We start from the raw sequence: 14,626 nt of genomic DNA on the forward strand, positions 1-14,626 counted from the left end.
AAAAATGAATAACTCGAAAACGATACACTTTTGCATAAGCACTTTAGGGGTCGTTTGATAGCTAATGTCCTGTACTACAATCCTTTAACGGGATCGTGTCCTATTTTCCTGTAACGTACGGGATCGTGTCCTATTTTCCTGTAACGTACGGGATCGTGTCCTATTTTCCTGTAACCCTGTACAATATACTTATCGCCCCGAGCGACGTAACCCGCCCGTGGCGCCCCCCGCAGGTGCAACGTGCTGCGCAGCGCGCCCGCCTTCGACATCGCGTACAGCTCGCTGACGCTGATCTACAACCAGGCCGTGCTGTGGCTGGCCGTGCTGTTCGCGCCGCTGCTGGCGCCGGCCGTGACGCTCAAGCTGCTGCTGCTGTTCTACGTCAAGCGCGAGACGGCGCTGCGCACGTGCCACGTCGGCAAGAAGGTACCGTCGACCCGCCCGTGGCGCCCCCCGCCGAATCCAATAGAACTAGACCTGTCCATTTAGTTAAAACATTTCTTATAATAAAATTAAGCCGCATAATTTTTTCTAAGTTTACATCTTCACACATCTTCGAGGACATTATTACATGAGGACTCTCAAGTATGAAAGCCTTTGCCTTCGCCGACGAAGAGTAAAATGAGAAAAACATGACCGGAAGTGTTAACTTTCCGAAGTATACACGAGATATCTAGCGATTTGTGCGTCCATCTTGGGTTGGATGACGACTGTACGGGCCCAAGCCTGTCCGTCACTGCCGCAGGAACACAGCAGACGATGGTGTGTTTGTCGTTGCCGCAGGTGTGGCGCGCGGCGCAGACGCAGACCGTGCTCTACATGCTGGTGACGCTCTCGCTGTTCGCGACGCTCTTCGCACTCGGCTCGCTGTTCTTGAGGTTGGATCACATTTTTAAATTATTTTGAGGCAATATTCACACAGGAAATTAAATAACTGGAACGGAATACTCACCTCGTTGCGTGTTTTATTTGAATGTAAGAGTCCAGCTCCCCTCGCCTCGTGCGGCGACAAGTGTACTAGTAGTTCCAGAGTTTATTTGTGAATGTAAGAGTCCAGCTCCCCTCGCCTCGTGCGGCGACAAGTGTACTAGTAGTTCCAGAGTTTATTTGTGAATGTAAGAGTCCAGCTCCCCTCGCCTCGTGCGGCGACAAGTGTACTAGTAGTTCCAGAGTTTATTTGTGAATGTAAGAGTCCAGCTCCCCTCGCCTCGTGCGGCGACAAGTGTACTAGTAGTTCCAGAGTTTATTTGTGAATGTAAGAGTCCAGCTCCCCTCGTCTCGTGCGGCGACAAGTGTACTAGTAGTTCCAGAGTTTATTTGTGAATGTAAGAGTCCAGCTCCCCTCGCCTCGTGCGGCGACAAGTGTACTAGTAGTTCCAGAGTTTATTTGTGAATGTAAGAGTCCAGCTCCCCTCGCCTCGTGCGGCGACAAGTGTACTAGTAGTTCCAGAGTTTATTTGTGAATGTAAGAGTCCAGCTCCCCTCGCCTCGTGCGGCGACAAGTGTACTAGTAGTTCCAGAGTTTATTTGTGAATGTAAGAGTCCAGCTCCCCTCGCCTCGTGCGGCGACAAGTGTACTAGTAGTTCCAGAGTTTATTTGTGAATGTAAGAGTCCAGCTCCCCTCGCCTCGTGCGGCGACAAGTGTACTAGTAGTTCCAGAGTTTATTTGTGAATGTAAGAGTCCAGCTCCCCTCGCCTCGTGCGGCGACAAGTGTACTAGTAGTTCCAGAGTTTATTTGTGAATGTAAGAGTCCAGCTCCCCTCGCCTCGTGCGGCGACAAGTGTACTAGTAGTTCCAGAGTTAAATTTGTGAATGTAAGAGTCCAGCTCCCCTCGTCTCGTGCGGCGACAAGTGTACTAGTAGTTCCAGAGTTTATTTGTGAATGTAAGAGTCCAGCTCCCCTCGCCTCGTGCGGCGACAAGTGTACTAGTAGTTCCAGAGTTTATTTGTGAATGTAAGAGTCCAGCTCCCCTCGCCTCGTGCGGCGACAAGTGTACTAGTAGTTCCAGAGTTATTTGTGAATGTAAGAGTCCAGCTCCCCTCGCCTCGTGCGGCGACAAGTGTACTAGTAGTTCCAGAGTTTATTTGTGAATGTAAGAGTCCAGCTCCCCTCGCCTCGTGCGGCGACAAGTGTATAGTAGTTCCAGAGTTTATTTGTGAATGTAAGAGTCCAGCTCCCCTCGCCTCGTGCGGCGACAAGTGTACTAGTAGTTCCAGAGTTTATTTGTGAATGTAAGAGTCCAGCTCCCCTCGCCTCGTGCGGCGACAAGTGTACTAGTAGTTCCAGAGTTTATTTGTGAATGTAAGAGTCCAGCTCCCCTCGCCTCGTGCGGCGACAAGTGTACTAGTAGTTCCAGAGTTTATTTGTGAATGTAAGAGTCCAGCTCCCCTCGCTCGTGCGGCGACAAGTGTACTAGTAGTTCCAGAGTTTATTTGTGAATGTAAGAGTCCAGCTCCCCTCGTCTCGTGCGGCGACAAGTGTACTAGTAGTTCCAGAGTTTATTTGTGAATGTAAGAGTCCAGCTCCCCTCGTCTCGTGCGGCGACAAGTGTACTAGTAGTTCCAGAGTTTATTTGTGAATGTAAGAGTCCAGCTCCCCTCGTCTCGTGCGGCGACAAGTGTACTAGTAGTTCCAGAGTTTATTTGTGAATGTAAGAGTCCAGCTCCCCTCGTCTCGTGCGGCGACAAGTGTACTAGTAGTTCCAGAGTTTATTTGTGAATGTAAGAGTCCAGCTCCCCTCGCCTCGTGCGGCGACAAGTGTACTAGTAGTTCCAGAGTTTATTTGTGAATGTAAGAGTCCAGCTCCCCTCGCCTCGTGCGGCGACAAGTGTACTAGTAGTTCCAGAGTTTATTTGTGAATGTAAGAGTCCAGCTCCCCTCGCCTCGTGCGGCGACAAGTGTACTAGTAGTTCCAGAGTTTATTTGTGAATGTAAGAGTCCAGCTCCCCTCGCCTCGTGCGGCGACAAGTGTACTAGTAGTTCCAGAGTTTATTTGTGAATGTAAGAGTCCAGCTCCCCTCGCCTCGTGCGGCGACAAGTGTACTAGTAGTTCCAGAGTTTATTTGTGAATGTAAGAGTCCAGCTCCCCTCGCCTCGTGCGGCGACAAGTGTACTAGTAGTTCCAGAGTTTATTTGTGAATGTAAGAGTCCAGCTCCCCTCGCCTCGTGCGGCGACAAGTGTACTAGTAGTTCCAGAGTTTATTTGTGAATGTAAGAGTCCAGCTCCCCTCGCCTCGTGCGGCGACAAGTGTACTAGTAGTTCCAGAGTTTATTTGTGAATGTAAGAGTCCAGCTCCCCTCGCCTCGTGCGGCGACAAGTGTACTAGTAGTTCCAGAGTTTATTTGTGAATGTAAGAGTCCAGCTCCCCTCGCCTCGTGCGGCGACAAGTGTACTAGTAGTTCCAGAGTTTATCTGTGAATGTAAGAGTCCAGCTCCCCTCGCCTCGTGCGGCGACAAGTGTACTAGTAGTTCCAGAGTTTATTTGTGAATGTAAGAGTCCAGCTCCCCTCGTCTCGTGCGGCGACAAGTGTACTAGTAGTTCCAGAGTTTATTTGTGAATGTAAGAGTCCAGCTCCCCTCGTCTCGTGCGGCGACAAGTGTACTAGTAGTTCCAGAGTTTATTTGTGAATGTAAGAGTCCAGCTCCCCTCGTCTCGTGCGGCGACAAGTGTACTAGTAGTTCCAGAGTTTATTTGTGAATGTAAGAGTCCAGCTCCCTCGTCTCGTGCGGCGACAAGTGTACTAGTAGTTCCAGAGTTTATTTGTGAATGTAAGAGTCCAGCTCCCCTCGCCTCGTGCGGCGACAAGTGTACTAGTAGTTCCAGAGTTTATTTGTGAATGTAAGAGTCCAGCTCCCCTCGCCTCGTGCGGCGACAAGTGTACTAGTAGTTCCAGAGTTTATTTGTGAATGTAAGAGTCCAGCTCCCTCGTCTCGTGCGGCGACAAGTGTACTAGTAGTTCCAGAGTTTATTTGTGAATGTAAGAGTCCAGCTCCCCTCGCCTCGTGCGGCGACAAGTGTACTAGTAGTTCCAGAGTTTATTTGTGAATGTAAGAGTCCAGCTCCCCTCGTCTCGTGCGGCGACAAGTGTACTAGTAGTTCCAGAGTTTATTTGTGAATGTAAGAGTCCAGCTCCCCTCGTCTCGTGCGGCGACAAGTGTACTAGTAGTTCCAGAGTTTATTTGTGAATGTAAGAGTCCAGCTCCCCTCGTCCTCGTGCGGCGGCAAGTGTACTAGTAGTTCCAGAGTTTATTTGTGAATGTAAGAGTCCAGCTCCCCTCGCCTCGTGCGGCGACAAGTGTACTAGTAGTTCCAGAGTTTATTTGTGAATGTAAGAGTCCAGCTCCCCTCGCCTCGTGCGGCGACAAGTGTACTAGTAGTTCCAGAGTTTATTTGTGAATGTAAGAGTCCAGCTCCCCTCGCCTCGTGCGGCGACAAGTGTACTAGTAGTTCCAGAGTTTATTTGTGAATGTAAGAGTCCAGCTCCCCTCGCCTCGTGCGGCGACACGTGTACTAGTAGTTCCAGAGTTTATTTGTGAATGTAAGAGTCCAGCTCCCCTCGTCTCGTGCGGCGACAAGTGTACTAGTAGTTCCAGAGTTTATTTGTGAATGTAAGAGTCCAGCTCCCCTCGTCTCGTGCGGCGACAAGTGTACTAGTAGTTCCAGAGTTTATTTGTGAATGTAAGAGTCCAGCTCCCCTCGTCTCGTGCGGCGACAAGTGTACTAGTAGTTCCAGAGTTTATTTGTGAATGTAAGAGTCCAGCTCCCCTCGTCTCGTGCGGCGACAAGTGTACTAGTAGTTCCAGAGTTTATTTGTGAATGTAAGAGTCCAGCTCCCCTCGCCTCGTGCGGCGACAAGTGTACTAGTAGTTCCAGAGTTTATTTGTGAATGTAAGAGTCCAGCTCCCCTCGCCTCGTGCGGCGACAAGTGTACTAGTAGTTCCAGAGTTTATTTGTGAATGTAAGAGTCCAGCTCCCCTCGCCTCGTGCGGCGACAAGTGTACTAGTAGTTCCAGAGTTTATTTGTGAATGTAAGAGTCCAGCTCCCCTCGCCTCGTGCGGCGACAAGTGTACTAGTAGTTCCAGAGTTTATTTGTGAATGTAAGAGTCCAGCTCCCCTCGCCTCGTGCGGCGACAAGTGTACTAGTAGTTCCAGAGTTTATTTGTGAATGTAAGAGTCCAGCTCCCCTCGCCTCGTGCGGCGACAAGTGTACTAGTAGTTCCAGAGTTTATTTGTGAATGTAAGAGTCCAGCTCCCCTCGCCTCGTGCGGCGACAAGTGTACTAGTAGTTCCAGAGTTTATTTGTGAATGTAAGAGTCCAGCTCCCCTCGTCTCGTGCGGCGACAAGTGTACTAGTAGTTCCAGAGTTTATTTGTGAATGTAAGAGTCCAGCTCCCCTCGTCTCGTGCGGCGACAAGTGTACTAGTAGTTCCAGAGTTTATTTGTGAATGTAAGAGTCCAGCTCCCCTCGTCTCGTGCGGCGACAAGTGTACTAGTAGTTCCAGAGTTTATTTGTGAATGTAAGAGTCCAGCTCCCCTCGTCCTCGTGCGGCGACAAGTGTACTAGTAGTTCCAGAGTTTATTTGTGAATGTAAGAGTCCAGCTCCCCTCGCCTCGTGCGGCGACAAGTGTACTAGTAGTTCCAGAGTTTATTTGTGAATGTAAGAGTCCAGCTCCCCTCGTCCTCGTGCGGCGACAAGTGTACTAGTAGTTCCAGAGTTTATTTGTGAATGTAAGAGTCCAGCTCCCCTCGCCTCGTGCGGCGACAAGTGTACTAGTAGTTCCAGAGTTTATTTGTGAATGTAAGAGTCCAGCTCCCCTCGTCTCGTGCGGCGACAAGTGTACTAGTAGTTCCAGAGTTTATTTGTGAATGTAAGAGTCCAGCTCCCCTCGCCTCGTGCGGCGACAAGTGTACTAGTAGTTCCAGAGTTTATTTGTGAATGTAAGAGTCCAGCTCCCCTCGTCTCGTGCGGCGACAAGTGTACTAGTAGTTCCAGAGTTTATTTGTGAATGTAAGAGTCCAGCTCCCCTCGCCTCGTGCGGCGACAAGTGTACTAGTAGTTCCAGAGTTTATCTGTGAATGTAAGAGTCCAGCTCCCCTCGTCTCGTGCGGCGACAAGTGTACTAGTAGTTCCAGAGTTTATTTGTGAATGTAAGAGTCCAGCTCCCCTCGCCTCGTGCGGCGACAAGTGTACTAGTAGTTCCAGAGTTTATTTGTGAATGTAAGAGTCCAGCTCCCCTCGCCTCGTGCGGCGACAAGTGTACTAGTAGTTCCAGAGTTTATTTGTGAATGTAAGAGTCCAGCTCCCCTCGCCTCGTGCGGCGACAAGTGTACTAGTAGTTCCAGAGTTTATTTGTGAATGTAAGAGTCCAGCTCCCCTCGCCTCGTGCGGCGACAAGTGTACTAGTAGTTCCAGAGTTTATTTGTGAATGTAAGAGTCCAGCTCCCCTCGCCTCGTGCGGCGACAAGTGTACTAGTAGTTCCAGAGTTTATTTGTGAATGTAAGAGTCCAGCTCCCCTCGCCTCGTGCGGCGACAAGTGTACTAGTAGTTCCAGAGTTTATTTGTGAATGTAAGAGTCCAGCTCCCCTCGCCTCGTGCGGCGACAAGTGTACTAGTAGTTCCAGAGTTTATTTGTGAATGTAAGAGTCCAGCTCCCCTCGCCTCGTGCGGCGACAAGTGTACTAGTAGTTCCAGAGTTTATTTGTGAATGTAAGAGTCCAGCTCCCCTCGCCTCGTGCGGCGACAAGTGTACTAGTAGTTCCAGAGTTTATGTGTGAATGTAAGAGTCCAGCTCCCCTCGACCTCGTGCGGCGACAAGTGTACTAGTAGTTCCAGAGTTTATTTGTGAATGTAAGAGTCCAGCTCCCCTCGTCTCGTGCGGCGACAAGTGTACTAGTAGTTCCAGAGTTTATTTGTGAATGTAAGAGTCCAGCTCCCCTCGTCTCGTGCGGCGACAAGTGTACTAGTAGTTCCAGAGTTTATTTGTGAATGTAAGAGTCCAGCTCCCCTCGTCCTCGTGCGGCGACAAGTGTACTAGTAGTTCCAGAGTTTATTTGTGAATGTAAGAGTCCAGCTCCCCTCGCCTCGTGCGGCGACAAGTGTACTAGTAGTTCCAGAGTTTATTTGTGAATGTAAGAGTCCAGCTCCCCTCGCCTCGTGCGGCGACAAGTGTACTAGTAGTTCCAGAGTTTATTTGTGAATGTAAGAGTCCAGCTCCCCTCGCCTCGTGCGGCGACAAGTGTACTAGTAGTTCCAGAGTTTATTTGTGAATGTAAGAGTCCAGCTCCCCTCGTCTCGTGCGGCGACAAGTGTACTAGTAGTTCCAGAGTTTATTTGTGAATGTAAGAGTCCAGCTCCCCTCGCCTCGTGCGGCGACAAGTGTACTAGTAGTTCCAGAGTTTATTTGTGAATGTAAGAGTCCAGCTCCCCTCGTCTCGTGCGGCGACAAGTGTACTAGTAGTTCCAGAGTTTATTTGTGAATGTAAGAGTCCAGCTCCCCTCGCCTCGTGCGGCGACAAGTGTACTAGTAGTTCCAGAGTTTATTTGTGAATGTAAGAGTCCAGCTCCCCTCGTCTCGTGCGGCGACAAGTGTACTAGTAGTTCCAGAGTTTATTTGTGAATGTAAGAGTCCAGCTCCCCTCGCCTCGTGCGGCGACAAGTGTACTAGTAGTTCCAGAGTTTATTTGTGAATGTAAGAGTCCAGCTCCCCTCGCCTCGTGCGGCGACAAGTGTACTAGTAGTTCCAGAGTTTATTTGTGAATGTAAGAGTCCAGCTCCCCTCGCCTCGTGCGGCAACAAGTGTACTAGTAGTTCCAGAGTTTATTTGTGAATGTAAGAGTCCAGCTCCCCTCGCCTCGTGCGGCGACAAGTGTACTAGTAGTTCCAGAGTTTATTTGTGAATGTAAGAGTCCAGCTCCCCTCGCCTCGTGCGGCGACAAGTGTACTAGTAGTTCCAGAGTTTATTTGTGAATGTAAGAGTCCAGCTCCCCTCGCCTCGTGCGGCGACAAGTGTACTAGTAGTTCCAGAGTTTATTTGTGAATGTAAGAGTCCAGCTCCCCTCGCCTCGTGCGGCGACAAGTGTACTAGTAGTTCCAGAGTTTATTTGTGAATGTAAGAGTCCAGCTCCCCTCGCCTCGTGCGGCGACAAGTGTACTAGTAGTTCCAGAGTTTATTTGTGAATGTAAGAGTCCAGCTCCCCTCGCCTCGTGCGGCGACAAGTGTACTAGTAGTTCCAGAGTTTATTTGTGAATGTAAGAGTCCAGCTCCCCTCGTCTCGTGCGGCGACAAGTGTACTAGTAGTTCCAGAGTTTATTTGTGAATGTAAGAGTCCAGCTCCCCTCGTCTCGTGCGGCGACAAGTGTACTAGTAGTTCCAGAGTTTATTTGTGAATGTAAGAGTCCAGCTCCCCTCGTCTCGTGCGGCGACAAGTGTACTAGTAGTTCCAGAGTTTATTTGTGAATGTAAGAGTCCAGCTCCCCTCGTCTCGTGCGGCGACAAGTGTACTAGTAGTTCCAGAGTTTATTTGTGAATGTAAGAGTCCAGCTCCCCTCGCCTCGTGCGGCGACAAGTGTACTAGTAGTTCCAGAGTTTATTTGTGAATGTAAGAGTCCAGCTCCCCTCGCCTCGTGCGGCGACAAGTGTACTAGTAGTTCCAGAGTTTATTTGTGAATGTAAGAGTCCAGCTCCCCTCGCCTCGTGCGGCGACAAGTGTACTAGTAGTTCCAGAGTTTATTTGTGAATGTAAGAGTCCAGCTCCCCTCGCCTCGTGCGGCGACAAGTGTACTAGTAGTTCCAGAGTTTATTTGTGAATGTAAGAGTCCAGCTCCCTTCGCCTCGTGCGGCGACAAGTGTACTAGTAGTTCCAGAGTTTATTTGTGAATGTAAGAGTCCAGCTCCCCTCGCCTCGTGCGGCAACAAGTGTACTAGTAGTTCCAGAGTTTATTTGTGAATGTAAGAGTCCAGCTCCCCTCGCCTCGTGCGGCGACAAGTGTACTAGTAGTTCCAGAGTTTATTTGTGAATGTAAGAGTCCAGCTCCCCTCGTCTCGTGCGGCGACAAGTGTACTAGTAGTTCCAGAGTTTATTGTGAATGTAAGAGTCCAGCTCCCCTCGTCTCGTGCGGCGACAAGTGTACTAGTAGTTCCAGAGTTTATTTGTGAATGTAAGAGTCCAGCTCCCCTCGTCTCGTGCGGCGACAAGTGTACTAGTAGTTCCAGAGTTTATTTGTGAATGTAAGAGTCCAGCTCCCCTCGTCTCGTGCGGCGACAAGTGTACTAGTAGTTCCAGAGTTTATTTGTGAATGTAAGAGTCCAGCTCCCCTCGTCTCGTGCGGCGACAAGTGTACTAGTAGTTCCAGAGTTTATTTGTGAATGTAAGAGTCCAGCTCCCCTCGTCTCGTGCGGCGACAAGTGTACTAGTAGTTCCAGAGTTTATTTGTGAATGTAAGAGTCCAGCTCCCCTCGTCTCGTGCGGCGAGAAGTGTACTAGTAGTTCCAGAGTTTATCAATCACAAACAAATCATTCATTTTATTATAATTTTAATCCTTGTAGATAAAAAAATTATAAGTATTAATATTATTCGTAAAAGCTAAATAAAAGTATTTTTTAATTAAATAAACTACAGAGTTCGTGTTTTCAAAATCCGCATTCAGGTCGTCGTCGCGGACGTGCGGGCCGTTCCGACAGTACGAGCACGTGTTCGCGATCGTCAGCGAAGGCCTGCTGCAGCTGTCGCGCCACGACACGCTGCGTGCCGTGCTGCACTTCGTGGTGCGGCCCGGCCCCATCGCCTTCGTGCTGCTGGCGTTGTGGTAACTATAGCCGACGCTGACAGATGTGACCGGCTGCTCTGCTAGTCTGCCGGATGTGGTGACGGAGGTCGCACGAGGCTCTACTCCGTCAGCGGTTCGTCAAACGCAGACGAAGAACGTATCGTCAAATGGACCTTTGATTGGAATGGAATAAAAATCACTGGATTTTTAAAATAAAGTAGAATAGAACGAGATAGCAAAGTCCGTTTTTGTTGCGAGTCCCGAGTTTGAATCCCGAGCGAGCGAACGATACTGGAATAGAATCTGTTGTTGTAGCGTGTGCGTGTACATCGTGCGTGCGCGCGGCGCCGCGCAGCGCTGCACGGCGCGCCTGCTGCGGCAGATGCGGCGCCTGCAGGCCAAGGACAAGGACTTCCTGCTGGCCGCCATCGAGAAGGTGTCCAACGGAGGTAACGTTGGCGACGTAATAGCCATGTACTCGTAGATATGCAATATACATGTTGTATGGATCCATTTATAGGACTCTTTTGTTTCTGCGGGATGAAATGTGAAGTAGACCAGTAGTTCACCCGGGTGAAGTAGGATCTACAATGTCGGCGGACACCCGGGTGAAGTAGGATCTACAATGTCGGCGGACACCCGGGTGAAGTAGGATCTACAATGTCGGCGGACACCCGGGTGAAGTAGGATCTACAATGTCGGCGGACACCCGGGTGAAGTAGGATCTACAATGTCGGCGGACACCCGGGTGAAGTAGGATCTACAATGTCGGCGGACACCCGGGTGAAGTAGGATCTACAATGCGGGCGGACACCCGGGTGAAGTAGGATCTACAATGTCGGCGGACACCCGGTGAAGTAGGATCTACAATGTCGGCGGACACCCGGGTGAAGTAGGATCTACAATGTCGGCGGACACCCGGTGAAGTAGGATCTACAATGTCGGCGGACACCCGGGTGAAGTAGGATCTACAATGTCGGCGGACACCCGGGTGAAGTAGGATCTACAATGTCGGCGGACACCCGGGTGAAGTAGGATCTACAATGTCGGCGGACACCCGGGTGAAGTAGGATCTACAATGTCGGCGGACACCCGGGTGAAGTAGGATCTACAATGTCGGCGGACACCCGGGTGAAGTAGGATCTACAATGTCGGCGGACACCCGGGTGAAGTAGGATCTACAATGTCGGCGGACACCGGGTGAAGTAGGATCTACAATGTCGGCGGACACCCGGGTGAAGTAGGATCTACAATGTCGGCGGACACCCGGGTGAAGTAGGATCTACAATGTCGGCGGACACCCGGGTGAAGTAGGATCTACAATGTCGGCGGACACCCGGGTGAAGTAGGATCTACAATGTCGGCGGACACCCGGGTGAAGTAGGATCTACAATGTCGGCGGACACCCGGGTGAAGTAGGATCTACAATGTCGGCGGACACCCGGGTGAAGTAGGATCTACAATGTCGGCGGACACCCGGGTGAAGTAGGATCTACAATGTCGGCGGACACCCGGGTGAAGTAGGATCTACAATGTCGGCGGACACCCGGGTGAAGTAGGATCTACAATGTCGGCGGACACCCGGGTGAAGTAGGATCTACAATGTCGGCGGACACCCGGGTGAAGTAGGATCTACAATGTCGGCGGACACCCGGGTGAAGTAGGATCTACAATGTCGGCGGACACCCGGGTGAAGTAGGATCTACAATGTCGGCGGACACCCGGGTGAAGTAGGATCTACAATGTCGGCGGACACCCGGGTGAAGTAGGATCTACAATGTCGGCGGACACCCGGGTGAAGTAGGATCTACAATGTCGGCGGACACCCGGGTGAAGTAGGATCTACAATGTCGGCGGACACCCGGGTGAAGTAGGATCTACAATGTCGGCGGACACCCGGGTGAAGTAGGATCTACAATGTCGGCGGACACCCGGGTGAAGTAGGATCTACAATGTCGGCGGACACCCGGGTGAAGTAGGATCTACAATGTCGGCGGACACCCGGGTGAAGTAGGATCTACAATGTCGGCGGACACCCGGGTGAAGTAGGATCTACAATGTCGGCGGACACCCGGGTGAAGTAGGATCTACAATGTCGGCGGACACCCGGGTGAAGTAGGATCTACAATGTCGGCGGACACCCGGGTGAAGTAGGATCTACAATGTCGGCGGACACCCGGGTGAAGTAGGATCTACAATGTCGGCGGACACCCGGGTGAAGTAGGATCTACAATGTCGGCGGACACCCGGGTGAAGTAGGATCTACAATGTCGGCGGACACCCGGGTGAAGTAGGATCTACAATGTCGGCGGACACCCGGGTGAAGTAGGATCTACAATGTCGGCGGACACCCGGGTGAAGTAGGACCTACAATGTCGGCGGACACCCGGGTGAAGGCGGAGTACCGAGGAGTGTGGTACAATGTTTCAGAGTGGCTGTACAGGCGGAAGGCGGAGGCGCGCGAGGCGCAGGCGGAGGCGGAGGACAGCCACACGTGGCGCTACCTGCGCGAGGTGCGCCGCCCCTCCAACGCGGCCTTCCACTTCGACGCCTCGCGCCTCGCGCACGCCGCCGACCGCCCCAAGTCCCTCGCGCAGGAGCGGCCCTCCTCCCGGCGCCCGCCCGACGACGGCGACACCGACAGCTCCTTCAGCTGGCAGGGCTCCGCCAGCGTCCTCGACCGCGAGGACGACGTCGAGGGGAAGAGCTAGCCTCGCGGGCGAGGGGCGTTGTGTCACGTCTAGTGTGCTCACTGTGAGCTCGTACATCTCACTGACGTCGATGGGATGGGTCATGGGATGGATGCGACGAAACACTTGCTGCCTCGTCTCAAAGCTCGAGTTACGTCATCGCGCTCCGAGTGGGAACATCGTGAAATTAAAATCATAGATAAATAATTTTTGACTTTAAATTTAGGACCTTGTGGTACATTTTAGTCTGATGTCATTGTATACGAAGTTGAGTCTCACCCGGAGCGCGCTGCACGATGCATCAAACGTATAAAATACTAAAACATGTTTGTGATTTTACTGGTTGTATTTTACTGGTTGTATTTTACTGGTTGTATTTTACTGGTTGTATTTTACTGGTTGTATTTTACTGGTTGTATTTTAAAAATACGATTCCAAAAAAATCGTCCATAAAATTGCGATATTATGAATTCTATTTATATTTAAATCTATAATGTAATAAATAATACTAAACTAATTATTTGTTCAACAAGACAGCAAACTTAGTTTTTGTTGCGAGTGCCTAGTCCCCTAGATCCCGCGTGAGCAAAGGATTCTATAACAGAATCACAAGCTGATTTTAACTTAGAATCACTCGCTAAAAGTGATTCTAAGAGTGATTAGAATCCTGAGCGTAGTGAGGGATTCAAAGGCACAAGAAACAAAAAACTGTGCTATCGTGTGATATAATATGAAACTTTTCACCTCAATAGCGAAAAAATATAAGATGTAAGAAAAATATGTAATTCTGTTTTCCCTACAAAAAGAATTTTTTTTTTTCTTTTTGTCTGCGTTATTCATAAAATAAATACCTAAATATTAATTTTCTTTGATGTTTCATGTTGTTTTACAAAATTCTTAAAAACATTTATTTCTTAAACTATTAGTAGGTAAATAATAAAAAAATGTTTACGAAATAAAATGTTGGATTATACATAATGCAATATTTTATACAAAATTTCCGAACGTTTCTGAGACAATGAATTGCAGAAATGCGTACCTGTGCGTACAAATGCGTACCTGTGCGTACAAATGCGTACCTGTGCGTGTGCGTACGTATTATACTCTTTGAAATGTGTTTTTGATTGATCCACGAGAAATGACAATCCAGAGCTGCTCTGAACTCACAGCATCCGCCGAGAGTCCGTTTGTGTATCTATCTATCACAATCATCACAATATACACTCGGCGGCTGCTGGTCTATTGTATATTGCTCACTGGTTCTAGACACTAGGGATGAGACATACTTGCTAAATTCAATACCAGGGCTTCCAAGTAAGAGTACGTAAAAATACCAGGGTCTAAAACCAGGTTTTAAAATACTTTAAAGTATTTGGCAGTAAAGCTCGAAGTAATTTTATAGCATAGGAAATTTATCCGTGTTATAAAATAAAATAAAAATCTTTTTTTATTCAAATAAACTTTTACAAGTACTTTCGAATAGTCAGATGCATCTACCACTGGTTCGGAATGCCTTTCCTACCGAGAAGAACCCGCAAGAAACTCGGCGGTTGCTCTTTTCAAATATTTGATATAGGTACAAGATTATGCCATGTATAAAAAAGTATTTGCAGTGTTGTGCGTTGCTGGAACGAGCTGCAGGTCAAATCCAGGCTCTTTTATCATTTAGGTAATCTTTTATCATACATATAAGGAGCATAATCCTATTTGTGAAGAATTACTTGCAAGTAAATTCCACCCGCACCAGGGCGCCCTACTTGCAAGCAAAACCTGGTAGCGTAAATACGTCTCATCCCTACTAGACAGCAAATGCAGCCTTTTGAGCTAGTGAGGTGAAAATAAACAAATTGAGATGCTCCAATTATCAATTTGTCATTTATGTATAATATTGATGTGGGAACATAATGACGCGACGAGCTCCCGTCCGAGCGCCGAGCGCCGAGCGCCGAGCGCGCCGAGCGCCGAGCGCCGAGCGCCGAGCGCGCCGAGCGCCGAGCGCCGAGCGCGCCGAGCGCCGAGCGCCGAGCGCCGAGCGCCGAGCGCGCCGAGCGCCGAGCGCCGAGCGCCGAGCGCGCCGAGCGCCGAGCGCCGAGCGCGCCGAGCGCCGAGCGCCGAGCGCCGACTACTTTGATAAAATATGAAATGAAAAGTTTGGAGTATT

At 49.7% G+C, this 14,626-nt stretch overlaps 1 protein-coding gene across 3 annotated transcripts in view; it reads left to right on the top strand.

Moving 5' to 3' along the window:
• Positions 1 to 13,330, top strand: part of LOC117987551 (transmembrane channel-like protein 6) — a 35,344-nt gene extending 22,014 nt beyond the window's left edge. For all 3 annotated transcript variants that reach the window (XM_069502761.1, XM_069502760.1, XM_069502759.1), the window contains 5 exons: positions 234 to 426; positions 784 to 878; positions 9,656 to 9,814; positions 10,091 to 10,224; positions 12,206 to 13,330. In XM_069502761.1, coding sequence (XP_069358862.1) covers positions 234 to 426; positions 784 to 878; positions 9,656 to 9,814; positions 10,091 to 10,224; positions 12,206 to 12,486 — 862 coding nt within the window. In that variant the 3' untranslated portion in view covers positions 12,487 to 13,330. The remainder of the gene's footprint in view (positions 1 to 233; positions 427 to 783; positions 879 to 9,655; positions 9,815 to 10,090; positions 10,225 to 12,205) is intronic.
• Positions 13,331 to 14,626: the final 1,296 nt, after the last annotated feature.

The sequence above is a fragment of the Maniola hyperantus genome, chromosome 13, assembly GCF_902806685.2.
Source record: "Maniola hyperantus chromosome 13, iAphHyp1.2, whole genome shotgun sequence".
Taxonomy (NCBI): domain Eukaryota; kingdom Metazoa; phylum Arthropoda; class Insecta; order Lepidoptera; family Nymphalidae; genus Maniola; species Maniola hyperantus.